The 13,697-nt window shown below is 46.8% G+C and overlaps 1 protein-coding gene across 8 annotated transcripts in view; it reads left to right on the forward strand.

The window, feature by feature from the left end:
* ATP2B3 (ATPase plasma membrane Ca2+ transporting 3) overlaps positions 1-13,697 on the forward strand; it is a 120,583-nt gene that overhangs the window by 55,648 nt on the left and 51,238 nt on the right. For 4 of the 8 annotated variants that reach the window (XM_082205714.1, XM_082205711.1, XM_082205708.1 and 1 more), the window contains 5 exons: positions 3,767-3,964; positions 5,331-5,588; positions 6,226-6,351; positions 9,214-9,339; positions 13,654-13,692. In XM_082205714.1, the coding sequence (XP_082061840.1) occupies positions 3,767-3,964; positions 5,331-5,588; positions 6,226-6,351; positions 9,214-9,339; positions 13,654-13,692 (747 nt within the window). The remainder of the gene's footprint in view (positions 1-3,766; positions 3,965-5,330; positions 5,589-6,225; positions 6,352-9,213; positions 9,340-13,653; positions 13,693-13,697) is intronic. The other 4 variants (XM_082205712.1, XM_082205709.1, XM_082205713.1 and 1 more) reach the window with 1 other exon arrangement.

Below are 13,697 nucleotides of genomic sequence, written 5' to 3' on the forward strand. Positions count from 1 at the left end.
TTTCTGTCTTTTCTGTAATTTGGAAAAATGTAATAAAAATTATTATAAAAAAAAAAATAAAACACATTTCCCCACTCCCAAGAATCCTGGGAGCTGTAATTTGTTAACAGTGCTGCGAATTGTAGCTCGCTGGGGGGTAAACTACAGTTTCCATAATTCTTTGAAGTGTGCAATGTGCTTTAAATGTATGGTGTGTATACAGCCCATAACCATTTACTTGAAACAAAAGAAAATACCATATTTTTTCCTGTAGAAGACAATGCTTTTTGCTAAAAAGGTTTAGACAAAATTTGGGGGTTGTCTTATACACAGATGGTAAATGCACAGGGGTTAAAAAAACCCCACTACTTATGGTACCTTCCTGCAGCTGCCATGAAGAAGCTGCCAGAAGCTGCCACTGACCTTCCCAGGTGCTTGGCTTGGCTGATCTCCCCCAAAAAAACACAACAACTTTGGGCGATCTCAGGTGTTGGTGGGCAGGCTGTGCTGCTCCCCACAGATGAGCACCCCCACCACCCCCAGGAACCAGCAGGAGTTGTTACACCGGTGCTGGTGCTTTGAATATTTAATAAAATATCAAAGTTGTTCTGCTTGATGTTTAAAATATTGATTTCTTAATTTAGGGTTCAAAAAAATAGGGGGCATCTTATATATGGAAAAATGTGGTAATACTTTAGAATGTTTTCACAATGTTTGATATCGCAGATCAGGCTGTGAGAGATCAGCTGTGAGTTCAAACACCTTCAGAACATTCTGTCCTTTGTATACAGAAGAGTATAGAGCAAGGGTTGCCACAAACTGGCGTTTAGTGGCCAATATCAGTGTTTGAAATCAACCAGTAGCCAGGCGCTTTTTGCACCTGGCTGTCAACCACTCCCAGCCAAGTGAAGATGCCTAGGCAACAGGCTGGCACCATCTGGAGGTGCATGTATGGGGACCATCGGATCTTGACTGTTTTCACACACTAACACCACATCCTATAGAATTCTATTAGTTATATTTTATCTACACAATCAGAATGAATTTCAGGAACCAAAAGGCTTTTTCTGTGCAGCCTGAGCAGGAGCAGTCACCATTAAGAAAAAGAAGGAGGAATAGGCCAATATATACAGTATGTGGACTGTCCCTGGATCAAGGGACTTTTCTGTTTTGAGAAGAACTTCTTCTCAACGTTTTTAGCCTAGCTCAAGGTTGTCATCTCAGCTAGCCAGATGTTTAACTGAGAATCAATCACAGTCAGTCCATCATTTGGAAAATAAGACTTTAGAGCCGTCTTGCCCCAAAATGGCAAATAGACATCCTGTTTTGGTGACTGCAACCTTTGTTTAAGGAGCCATTTAGTGCCTACTTTATATACCTGAGTTTCATCCAGGTGCTCCACAGTCCAGATGCATCTGCCCCCACTCAGGTATGTAGCTGATCCTCGTAATAGTTCCCCACAAGTGTAAGAAGAGGGAGTACTAAACAGATAAGGTTGGAGAGTATTGGGGGTATTTTTTAATTCTGTATTTATTTATTTATTTAATTTATATTCCGCCCTTCATCTGAGGATCTCAGGGCAGTTTACAATATAAAAGCACAAAAATACACACCACAGTAATAAACAAAAACAATAACACACACACCCCATTGTTTAATTAGCCAAAGGCCTGGGAGAAGAAGAATGTTTGTCCCTGATGCCTAAAGATATGTAACAAAGGCACCAAGCAGCCCTCCTTGGGGAGCACGTTCCACAAACAAGGAGCCACTGCAGAAAAGGCCCATTCTTGTGTTCACATCCTTAGGACCCCTCGTGGAGGAGGCACAGAAGAAGGGCCTCAGATGATTATTACAGGGTTCAGATAGGTTCATCTGAGGAGAGGCAGTCCTTAAGGTGTTGCTGTTCTGCGCCATAAGGCTTTATAGGTCAAAACCAGCACTTTGAATTGGGCCCAGAAAATAATTGGTAGCCAGTGCAGTTGGGTCAGGATTAGTGTTATATGCTCAAACTGTCTTGCCCCAGTGAGCAACCTGGCCACTGAATTCTACACCATCTGAAGTTTGTGAACGGTCTTCATAGGCAGCCCCATGTATTGCAGGGTCCCGGTCAGTTCATATGGGGATAGGCAGTCCTTGAGTACCTTTAACAGAATGAACAAATTCCTCTTTGTGGATCCTCATGTGACCAAGCCCAAGCTGTGGTGAAGCAGGTTCTACAATTCTATGATTCTATGATTCTGGGTGAAATATCCAAATGCCAGTGCACAACTTAGAATCATAGAATCATAGAGTTGGAAGAGACCACAAGGGCCATCGAGTCCAACCCCCTGCCAATCAGGAAACACCATCAGAGCACTCCTGACATATGGTTGTCAAGCCTCTGCTTCCATTCCATCACCCTTTCCTCCCAACAAAAATATATCCTTTTGTTGTGGAAAGCGAAGGGCAGGGTTTGGGAAACCTGTGGCCTTCAAGATATTTGTTGGACTACAATTCCCATCATTCCTGACCTTTGCCTTTGCTGCCTGAGGCTGATGAGTCTAACAGCATCTAGAGGGCCAGAGATTCCCCATCCCCAGCTTAGAGGACACACCAGTCAGGAAGCCAGGCAATGACTTTATTGGGCCTCTCTTTGGCTGCTTCCAGACAACCTGTTTATTGAGCATTCATCCTGAGTTGTTTCCAGGGAGATTAGAGGAGGCTGGATATATAATGAGCATTTGTTCTGATTTGCTTGTGAAGTTAGATTATGTTGCATCAAGGCAAATGTGCCCCAACCTTTCCACTGCATTTCACTTTCACTTTCCCTCACTTTGGGGGGAAGTGGGTTTATTGCAGAAGACCTCCCAATCAACTATAACTGTACATCCTGAATTTGCCAGTACAGTACAATGGTACCTCGGGTTAAGAACTTAATTCGTTCCAGAGGTTTGTTCTTAACCTGAAACGGTTCTTAACCTGACGTACCACTTTAGCTAATGGGGCCTCCCACTGCCGCTGCATTCTTATCCTGGGGCAAAGTTTTTAACCTGGAGCAACCACTTCCTGGTTAGCAGAGTTTGTAACCCAAAGCGTCTGTAACCCAAGGTACCACTGTATATGATTGAATCCCACTCCAAAATGGCAATAGACTGGAGGTGCTCCCTGTCTCTCTTAAACCAAACAACAGCAACAGGGAACTCCTGGTTCCATCCATGACATTTCATAGTCTAGGTCATGCGTGGGGAACCTGCTGGACTCAAGTCCCAGTCAGCATGGCTAATGATCAGGAATGATGGAGTCCAACAACATCTGAGGGCCACAGGTTCCCCATCCCAGGTCTAGGCACATGTAGTCAGGAATTTCTCACTGGGATAGTTAGCCTGTGTCTTGGCTGTACCATTTCAAAGTATAAGGGGATGGGTTCACTTGACTGGATGCTCCTCCACGCTAAAAGAAAATAGCTTGCATATGGAAGAGTAGCGTATCAAGGGCAAGTATTTAAGCCTAGGCCACAGGGAGAAAGAATGTTGGGAACTGGAAATTACACAAAGAGACACTAGAGATGGAAGGGACCCTCAAAAGCCATCTACCCAACCCCTCACCAATTCAGGAAATCCACTCTTTGTTTTTTAATCTTTGCTTTTTAAATGTATTTTTCCCTAGTACATTTGAACTTTACACACCACTTGGAGCATTTTTATGGACAAGCAGGCAACAGCCCTCCATAAATCACCTAGTTTTGGAATTACAACTTGTACAGCTTGATGTCATCTGCTCTCTCTTCTTCCCCCCTCCACCTCCGCAGGCCTCTCGGACAACACAGCTGACCTGGAAAAGAGAAGGCAGATCTACGGACAGAACTTCATCCCCCCAAAGAAGCCTAAGACCTTCCTGCAGTTAGTATGGGAGGCCCTCCAAGATGTGACATTGATCATTCTTGAAATTGCTGCCATAATCTCCCTGGGGTTGTCTTTTTATGCTCCACCAGGCGAAGAAAGTGAAGGTGAGATGTGCTCCTTATAGAGTCATTAGATCTGTTGGAGAGCAGAACTCCCTTCTCAAGGAGGTAATGGCCTGCTAGTCTTGGAATTAAAGGAAAAAGGCGGGCTCTGAGCCAGCCTATCTAGAATATTGCCTTTCCCATAAGACCCTGCAGCAGGGCTGGCAGCCTGTGGCCCTCCAGAAGATGTTGAGCTGTATCATCCTTCACCATTGGCTGTGAGAGCCTGGGCTGATGGGAGTTGGAAGTCCAACAAGATAAGATCCCAGGGCAGCTAGCATTCATTAAACAACAATATAAGGTCTTAAGCAGGCATTTGAAGCAAAGTGCTGAAGTGCTTGCTTAATATTACAAGGCAAGGTGTCCCACAGCCTGGGTGCTAACAGACTTGAATGCCCTTCTATCTTGTAGAAGCAAGGTGAGCTTCATATGTTGGGGATCCCAGGCCTGATCCCAGGCCCACACAGACTGCCTTTGGCTTCACGAAGCTGAGGTCAAAACTAAGATCTGTCTTTCAACAGAAGATCAATGTGCCTTCTTGAAACATCCATCGAATCAACAACTATTTCTGCTTTCCAGTCTTCTGAAATTTATCGAGTTCTCCATCACTTTCCACCGACTGCTCCATTTATCTACTCTGCTGATTCATTTGTTTTCCTGTTCCTATGAAGTACTTTTAATGTACAAAGAGTATTATGTGATTCTCTACTTCTTTCAGCTGCATAACAACCCTCTGAGGTAGAGGACTTCTATTCCCATAGTCCTCCTGCACAAGTCCATGTCTGAACTGGGCTTTACACTCCAAGCGTACCTATACAATGACCCATTTAGGGTAGCCTTTGGCAATCATCCAGATCCATGTAGTAGTGGTTGGTAGTTAACAACAAGCAAATTCACCAAGATAAATTTATATTTATGGAACATACTTGAAGGTTGTGAGATGTTCGGGACATATGTACACCAGAAAATTAACTTGCCTCATTCACAGAATGGGAACTGACAATCTGGATTTAGGTGATTTAGGTAATTTCAGACTCTGGACTTCATGATCTTAATGTCTAGCCCCCACCTCTGCTTTAGATGGCAAAGTGATCTGCTGAGCAGGGCCCCAGACCTCTGCCTTTAATAAAAATTCTGTAAGAAAAAACCTCGAAGACTTAAGACAGGTATGGGAAAATGGTGGCCTTCTAGAGACTGTTGTACCCCAACTCCCACCATCCCCACTCCGTGGCTAAGAATGATGGGAGTTGTCATCCAGTGTCTTCTGGAGGTACCTTGGTTCGTCATCCCTGACTGAAGGATGATGTGGTCATAATGATAGGAGCCTCCTCCCTCTCCAACACCTTCTTTTTCTCCCCCATTTTCCTAGTCTGCGGGAACCTGGCAGCCAGTGCAGAGGATGATGGTGAGTCAGAAGCTGGTTGGATTGAGGGTGCTGCCATCCTGCTCTCGGTGATCTGTGTAGTGTTGGTCACAGCCTTCAATGACTGGAGTAAGGAGAAGCAGTTCCGAGGTCTGCAGAGCCGCATAGAGCAGGAGCAGAAGTTTGCCGTCATCCGCAATGGGCAACAGGTCCAGATCCCTGTGGCTGAACTGGTTGCCGGGGACATTGCTCAAATCAAATATGGTAAGGGGCAAGGAAGGGACTGGGTGGGCTGGGCTGGATTTATTACTGGGGGCCTGCTGAAGGCGTGACTGTTACAGGGAGAGCCTGGGTGGTGATATCAAGATAAACTTTTGGGATTTGATCTGTGACAGTCCTGAGATCTAACATCTGCTGAGGAATCCTTGAGATCCTTGCTGCATGAAGGGTGCCTGTGGCATCAGATGGGGCTGGTTCACAGCTGTGGAGCAGTTACCAAGAGACTACCTCTATGCGAGGTTCCCTTGCAGATGTGATGCATGGGTGCACTGTCAAGAGATTTGCAGTGGCACATGGGGGAGAAGGCATCCTCATAATTCCAGGTTCAGAAAGCTTTGCAGTGGTAGAACAAACATTGAGAACATCCTTCTAGCAGACCACATATTCCAAACATAGTATATGGATTGGGTAATTAAATGGGCACCCCTGCTAGCGTTAAGAAACTGAGATGGGATAGGGAACAGAAGGTGGTATTTGGAGACGAACAGCACTATCCTGTGCATGTCTCCTGAGATGCACTGAGTCCTGTGGGAATTACTCCTCCTAGGTAAGTGTTTATAGGATTGCAGCCTAAGCAGAGTTGTTCTTTGAGACCATGACTCTGACCTGCTTCTTTCTCCAGGTGACTTGCTTCCTGCAGATGGGGTGCTTATCCAGGGGAACGATCTCAAGATTGATGAGAGCTCCTTGACGGGGGAGTCAGATCACGTGCGCAAATCAGTGGAAAAGGATCCCATGCTGCTGTCAGGTGAGCGAACAAGAAAGAAAGGGATGCAGTTCAGGAAAGCCAGAAGGATCATGTGCTGATTTGGTTGCTGTGCACTGACAGTAGCCAGAGGCGGAACTAGCTGCCCCTGTGCTCCCAGTGTCCCATGGCAGGCTGTTTCCTGGGCGGGGGGGGGGGGAGGGAGCCATGCTGCTTTGCCAGTAGCCTTCCTCCCTTCCCCATTCCTTTTGACAGCTCAGGGGAGGCTTCCCTCCCCCAGGAAGCAGCCCGGGAGTGGGGGGCAATGGCACGCCACCCACCCGTGACTCCCAAGCCTCCCCCAAGCTATCAAAATGAAGGAGGAAGGGGGAAAGGCCGCTGGCAAGGTGGCACAGCTCCACCCCTTCCCCTGACAGCTCAGGTTAGGCTTGGGAGTCATAAGCGGGCGGCACGCCGAATGTCACCCCCTCAGTGATGACACCTGGGCTGCACCGCCCCCACCACACACCCCTTCCTCCGCCCCTGACAGTAGCCTCCAAATTCTCTGGTTTCAGGAAACCCTTTCCACTGTGGTGCATCTGCAAGGGACGAGTGTGGCTGCCATAGAGCCCCCTTTGGTTTAAGGAGCTGGGGGCCTACTTGCCTCACACGAACTGAGTCTTAAAGCTTAAAGCCACCCTGTAGCTTCACCTGTAGCTGCTATCACCACTGCTGATCTTCTCCTTGCAAAGCCCCAGATAAACTTCCCTCGGAGCTCCCTGGATCACAACTTGAAAACCTCTGCTGTAGGAGAGCTTGCGAATGCTGCTGTGGCACCCATGGTGACTTTGGCATATGCCAATGATGTAGGAATGGGTGTCAGGAGCAGAAGTGTGCCCCCATTGCCTTGGCGACTGGGCCAGTTCTCCTATTGCCTTCCATCAGTTCCAGCTCCTGTTGCAAAACCATACTCCGTTCACAATAAGTGTGACAGTCACCCTTGCAACAATATTTTAAAAAAAAGTGCAACTGCAAAATGCAACTTATTATTATTATTTATTAGATTTATTACTCGGCCTTCACCATAAGGGTGTGTTACAGCAATTGAAAAACACAATCTTAAAATAAGTTAAAACAATTTATTATTGAAATAATAGGGTATGGTCTTCAGCATATGACAAAAGCTATACAGTGGTACCTCGGGTTACATACGCTTCAGGTTACATACACTTCAGGTTACAGACTCCGCTAACCCAGAAATAGTACCTTGGGTTAAGAACTTTGCTTCAGGATGAGAACAGAAATCGTGCTCCGGCGGCGCGGTGGCAGCAGGAGGCCCCATTAGCTAAAGTGGTGCTTCAGGTTAAGAACAGTTTCAGGTTAAGAACGGACCTCTGGAACGAATTAAGTACTTAACCCGAGGTACCACTATACAATGAAGGGGCCAGATGCATGGACCTCTGTGAGAAGGGATGTTTTCTTACGCTTTTATATTTGTTGGAAGCCACCCAGAGTAGCTGGAGCAAGCCAGTCAGATGGCAGGCTACCAATAATAAAATTATTATTGTTGCTATTCAGTAGCTTAGAAGGCTCTCTCTGCTGATCTTAACACCATTTAGCTTGCAGTAGCACATCTGAAGCATGTTGGGAGCTGTTGCAGGAGCTACTGCAGGAGCCTGGAGGGTTTGGAGGAGATTCTGAAGAGGCTGGGAGAGAACTAGAGAAGATTCTAAGGAGAGTTGAAATTTGGAGAGAGCGCAGACAGTCTAAAGCCTAGCACAGTGAAAGGGAGGGAGAAGAACATATCCAGAGACAGCCATGGAGGAGAAAGAAGCCACTGCCATCCCCACCCCGAAGTCCCAAAAGCACAGAGCTTTGGGAAGGAGGAAGGAGGGCTCCAGCATCCTGTCAGATGCCTGGCGCCCCCTTCCCAAAGCCCAGGAAGCTTCTGCCCAGCTTAGGGAGGGAGGTGCAATGCTCCAACAGGGTCCAAGAGCCCTCCCACCATCTTCCCAAAGCCTACCCATCTCTGGCTCCTCCCAACATCTTGACGTCACATGTGCAACATTGGGACATCACAACATCACACACATGACATAGGGGCTCCCAATCACCCTTGCAAGCTGGCGCCTCTGACACGCACCAATGCCCATTATTTTTACTATTCTACTAAATTGCATTTTCCCCACCTCCTTTCAGGAAATATGGGGCTGGAGGCACCTCACACTGCTTGAGGACCCTGACAATCTTCCTCCTCATCCATCCACTACAGTTGGCACCCAAGTCCCATAATTCCTGTACAACAAGGGGCTGAAGCTGGGAGAAGTGGGGCTACCCAAGTGATCATTTACTCAACTGTGGGGTGGTATTCAACTAAGTTTTACTCAGAACAGACCCACTGAAATGAATGACTCTTGCTAATTTAGGTTCATTCATTTCAACTGGTCTACTCTGAGCAACACTTAGTAGGCAACCACCCCATGGTTTTCAAACTTTCCACCTTCAGGAAACCTTTTGTGCCTCATTTTGTCTGTCAAAACACTCATGAACATTTACAAAGGATCCTGGAGGGTGGTCTAGGGGGCATATGCAGAGTGTTGGCCAGGACTTTCAGGCTCACCAATGTCCCACATAAACATAATGTACCTAAAAATCACCCTGTACTTTCCCGTGGCTGCAGATCCTGAAGGAAAATTGTTAGTGGTTGGCAAATTACCTTTCAGGGGAGTTGTTTGCCTTTATTGGTCTTCTCATCAAGAAATTCCTGTTCAGCTTCCACGGAACCACAGTGTTCCCCAGGGCACGGTTGAATAGCCACTGGCCTATGGGATCTTGTAGTGACTCCAAGGGATCTGAGGCTTCTGCTCTTGGCTTGGTTTCCAACTTTCTTCTGATACCCTACGGACTCTCCCTTTGTTTTCCCAGGTACCCACGTCATGGAAGGCTCTGGGCGAATGGTTGTTACAGCCGTTGGGGTCAACTCACAGACTGGGATTATCTTCACTTTGCTGGGTGCTGGTGGAGAAGAGGAGGAAAAGAAAGACAAAAAAGGTAAGGTATTCCCTCTGGCCTAGGTAAGCCATTCCCCAGTGCATATCTGTAGCCTTTGTGACACATTTCAAGTCTTCATGTTCAGGTCAGCCATTTGTTTACCAATGCAAAAGTGACATGATCAGTCTCTCTCTGGTCTGTCTTTCAACAATGTTTTCAAAATTGGCCAGCTTTTGTCCACAATGTCTCTCATCTGTGTAGTATTAAGTCAATGCACACAATCATGGTTACAACATAATAGGACCTCACTACTTAGATATTGCCTTCAAGGTCATCAAATTCATTCAAGTGCCCTCAAGTTTAGCATCATCCTGCTGTCCTTGGTTATACAAGCAGAGCTGTGCCTTCAGACATTCTTTCCCTAAAGAATTCTGGGCACTGTCGTTTACCTTTCACAAACAATTTCCAGCCCTTAACAAACTACAATGCCCAGAATTATTTGAGGAAAATAATGTGACTCAAAAGTGCTGCAAAAGTAGAATGTGGACAGAGTCAATATCTCACACAGTACTATATTGCTGCCCAGATCTTTCCGTGAATCGGCTGTTTAACTTACACTATTAAACATGTTTGCCTCATACTATAACTCAGCATCATTGGTCAGTAGCACTGGATACCAAATAAGTATTTTGTGGGCTGTAGATGTTGACCTGTTGTTCCTGGATAGCAGTTTAGGGGGGTTCTTACAGTGGTGGAGAGCAGACTCAAACTTGAGGGCTGAGACAGAACTGCACCTCTGTTGGGCTCATTAAGTCTCCCGGGCCCACCAGCTTTTCTGGCTCTGTCCCTCACTTTACCACCTTCCCTATCTGGATTGGATCTTGCCTCTTTCAGTCCCTACTACCTTTTCCTGTGACTTCTCCATCTGTGAAACCAGACACAGCTGTTACAGACCTTGCTCCTCATTCCTGCTTTTGTCTAACATGCTTCACTTCTTGACAGTCTAAGCCTCTCTTCAGCTTACCTAGTTCCCACATATTAGGCAAAATGGCATACAAAAATGTATTTATTTGAAGAAATCTACACTAAAATACTGATGAACTTTCACAAGGACTTGTGTGTTTTTTAAAAAAGAAAATAAAAAATTGAAGCAGAAATGCTTGACCAGCCAGCTCTGCTGCCAGCCCTCCTCTCAATTTCCCCATCATCCCTTTGCCCTATTGATCCAGATCCAGGTGCAGGTGCAGGTCACCTCTTTTCCCTGATGTAAAACAGTCCCATCCAGCTGTCCTTTGGCACAAGTGTCCTTTCAATGTTCTTGTGGCGACATAGGAGCTGATTATTCATAGGCAGCTCCTCATGCAACTGGGAGCATTTAAATAGCCCAGCCACATGCAGAGAGGTAAACTACGAGGGTCCTTTGCACAGAAAAGGTGCTGCTCCTAGAGCAGGGAGAGGGTTTGCTGATTCCATGGGAAAGGCCCGTGTGATTGGGCCATTTAAATGTCCTCTCAGTTGCACATGGGTAAGTGACTCCCACACAGCCAGGAGAACATCTAAAGGGCATCACAGTGTAATTGCATTTGACTCGGCACTCTTGCTCAACATTGTTGACTCATCTGCCGAATTATGGCTCATCATTTTTGGAGTCTGATTCAGAAAAGAGACTGGTCATGACTCAAAGCCTTCGGCGTTTGTCTCTTTATTGTTGGGCCTTCAGTACAAGAAGGGTTCAACTCATTAACTACCTCAGACCCACATAAGGTGTAGAAACACTGAAGTAACTCCACTCAATCACTCCCAGTTCAACAAGGTTCCAGTTTTCAAGGAAAATAGCTCTATAGGACGAAATCTTTTCACTCCTCCCAGTCTTCTCCTTCTGTTGTTTCCAACAGGCAGCCTAATTCTATACTTCCTCAAGACAAACATATCTTAATCCAGGAATGTCCAACCAGTCGATCACGGGCCATTCCTTGTCGATCCTTGTTGCCCCCCCCCCCCAAAAGCTAAACAACTCTGCTGATCTATCGTTCCCAAAAACCGTGGAAGGGTTGGGAGCTGGGGACACTGTTATGCAGTGGTTCTGCTCCTTCTTCCTGGGCCATGTCCAGAAAGTAGTGTTGGAGTGAGTGTTTGGACCCCTGGGTGCTTACTTGTGGGGTGACTCAGGACTCCGTCCACTCTGCTGTGCTTTTTATATAAAGCCACTGGGAGAGATCATCAGGCGGTTGAGGCTGGGTGTTCACCAATATGTGGATGATACCCAGCTCTACCTCTTGTTTAAATTGGAACCAGTGAAGACAGTGAATGTCTTGTGTGCCTGTCTGGAGGCAGTTGGAAGATGGATGGCAGTCAATGTATTGAGATTGAATCCCGACAAGTACTATTTATGGGGGACAGCGGGTGAGTAGGTGTGGGGGACTCCCTGGTCCTAAATGAGGTAACTGTGTCCCTAAAGAACCAGGTGTGCTGCCTGGGACTCACAGCTGTCCATGGAGGCCAGATTAATTCTGCATTCAAGACAGCTGTTTACCAGCTCCTTTTAATATGCCTGCTGAGACCCTACCTGCCTCTGGACTGTCTCACCAGAGTGGTTCATGTTCTGGTTATCGCCTACTTGGATTGCAATGCGTTCTATGTGGGACTACCTTTGAAGATGACTCAGAAACTACAATTAATCCAGAATGTGGATGCTAGACTGGTGACTGGAAGTGGCCGATGGGAACATACAACACTGGTCCAAAGACCTACATTGGCTTCCAGTATGTTTAAGAGTGTTTGTGCTAACCTTTAAAGCCCTAAATGGCCTCAACCCTGTATACCTGAAGGAGCATCTCCACCCCCATCAATCAGCCCAAATGCTGAGATCCAGCACCAAGGGTCTGGATAATAACCTTCTGATGGTTCCCTCACTGTGAGAAGTTAAGCTACAGGGAACCAGGCAGAAGGCCTTATCAGTAGTGGCGCCCGCCGTGTGGAACACCCTCCCATCAGATGTCAAGGAAGTAAACAACTATCTGACTTTTAAAAGACATCTGGAAGCAGCCCTGTAGAGGGAAGTTTTTAATGTTTGATATTTTACTGTGTTTTTGTATTTTATTCGAAGCTGCCCAGAGTGGCTGGGGCAATTCAGTCAGATGGGCGAGGTACACATAATAAAATCATCATTGTTATTGTTAGTACAGTGGAACCCTTGTTCCCGAGCGGCTTAGTGGCCAAACAAATCGGTTCCCGAATGCCGCAAACCCACACGTAAGTGTTCCGGTTTGCAAACGTTTTTTGGAAGCCAAACATCTGATGCTGCTTCTGCATGAGTGCAGAAAGCTCCTCCAGCCAACTGGAAGCCATGCCTTGGTTTTCAAATGGTTTCAGGAGTTGAACAGACTCCCAGAATGGATTAAGTTTGAGAACCAAGGTATCACTGTAGTAGTATATAGATCCGTTCCAATCTGGGTTCAGGCCTGCTCATGGAACTGAGTTGGCCTTTGTCAAATGGATGACCTCTGCAGAGAGCAGGACAGCTGGAGTGTGTCCTTGCTCCTGCTTCCTGATCTCTTGTTGGCATTTGATACCATCAACAAGGGCTGGGCAATATCTGGTTTTCAACATTGTGATATATCACCAGCTAACCATTGCAATATAGTGAAATAACAGTGTCTGAAATAACACAGGGAAAGGCTGAAAAAGCAGCTGGGCTGTGGAGGGAGAGAGGAGCAACCAGGAGGAAGGGAAGGAGGCTGTCCACTTGCTTGGGCAAAGGAGATCCTGCCCCCGCCCTCCCTCCCTCCCTCTGCAACCCAACCTCAGCAGAGAGAGCCTGAGAAGGTGCTCCTCCTGCCTGCCTGCCTGCCTGCCTGTGTGCTGGCCTTTGCCAAGCGGAGCAGGCTGCCTCTTTCCTCCTGACCGACCCAGCTTGCTTGGGCAAAGGCAAACATACAGGGAGTAAAATGCCCTGTGCTGGTGGCAGCCAGGGAGCCGCAATGTATTGCCAGCTCAAAAATTCTGAAGCCAGTATCACGATTTGAACTTCATACCAGTTTCAGACTGTTATTGAACTGAAATATCACCCAGGTCTACCATCAGCCTCCATATCCTCCTGGATCAGCTCTGGGGAGGAGGAATTTGGAGCACTGTGTTTCGTTGGTTCTGAACCTGCCTTCAGGACCAAGCCCAGAAAGGAGCACTGGGAGAGGAGGGCCTTTTGGCCCCCTGGCGGCTGCGTTCTGTCAGTTCACCCTGAACATTTATTTATTAATGTTTTGTTTTTCTTTTCCCTGATCCCCACCACGTCTGACCCCTCTTGCACTTCTTCCCCTCCTCTTGCACTCCAACCTTCTCTTTCCCATGGTCCCTTCTTTCATTCATTTCCCCTAGACGCTAATGCAGAGACTTCCGAAACTGAGAACAAGGGGGGTATG

The sequence above is a fragment of the Podarcis vaucheri genome (assembly GCF_965113315.1).
Source record: "Podarcis vaucheri genome assembly, chromosome: 17".
NCBI classification, from domain to species: Eukaryota; Metazoa; Chordata; class Lepidosauria; order Squamata; family Lacertidae; genus Podarcis; species Podarcis vaucheri.